Source organism: Nanorana parkeri, unplaced genomic scaffold (assembly GCF_000935625.1).
Source record: "Nanorana parkeri isolate BGI_ZX_2015 unplaced genomic scaffold, ASM93562v1 scaffold22, whole genome shotgun sequence".
In the NCBI taxonomy this organism is placed as follows: domain Eukaryota; kingdom Metazoa; phylum Chordata; class Amphibia; order Anura; family Dicroglossidae; genus Nanorana; species Nanorana parkeri.
Genome location: NW_017306290.1, coordinates 1,403,895 through 1,404,564, shown reverse-complemented (window position 1 = coordinate 1,404,564; position 670 = coordinate 1,403,895). Strand labels below are relative to the sequence as shown.

The following is a 670-nucleotide window of genomic DNA, read 5'->3' as shown; positions in this document are numbered from 1 at the left end:
TAGAATATCCTAGTTTGTTTCACTAAAATGCATCTCTTCAGACAGACATACACACAAAATACATATTTTTTTATTATTAATATTATATAAAGACCAAATTCTAAGTACAACAATACCTTTCAGGATATACATCTAAAGCTTTATCACCAAGTTTCTTGAAATGCCAATTTTTATCTTTGTGTTCATGTGGATCTCACCTTGAGCAAACCGTATCATTATTGTCATTCTAGCACTTTTGAGCTGCCTACATGGATTAAATGTTACTTACCAAATAAATTACTGGAATGCCCTTGTTTTACTACAGGTTTCAGTTCATTTAATCCCCAGGCATATCGTTTATAATTATCCCAGGCAAACTTCATCATCTGTAGAAGAAAGGGAAAGGAAGATCAAATCACAGAGAAAAAAGGCAAATTAGAATCTGAGAGCAAATACTTTTAAAACTAGTAACTATGCAAGCATGCATTTAAGGGCTTATTTCTCGTGCAATTATTCTTTATCAAAGACTAAAAAAAACATGGTACAGAGAAACAAAATATTTCTTCTACACAGAATATACAATAAGTGTGTTGACATAAGTTAGGTAGGGAATGTTCATTTAGCAATCAGAGTTTGTTTCTTTGTCAAGGTGAAAGACATATGGGGGGGGGGGGGGGTTATTTATTCAATT

At 32.5% G+C, this 670-nt stretch overlaps 1 protein-coding gene across 1 annotated transcript in view; it reads right to left on the bottom strand.

Moving 5' to 3' along the window:
- The window catches only part of MAN1A1 (mannosidase alpha class 1A member 1), a 174,470-nt gene that overhangs the window by 125,533 nt on the left and 48,267 nt on the right, over positions 1–670 (bottom strand). The window contains exon 2 of the mRNA XM_018563715.1: positions 269–365. Coding sequence (XP_018419217.1) covers positions 269–365 — 97 coding nt within the window. The remainder of the gene's footprint in view (positions 1–268; positions 366–670) is intronic.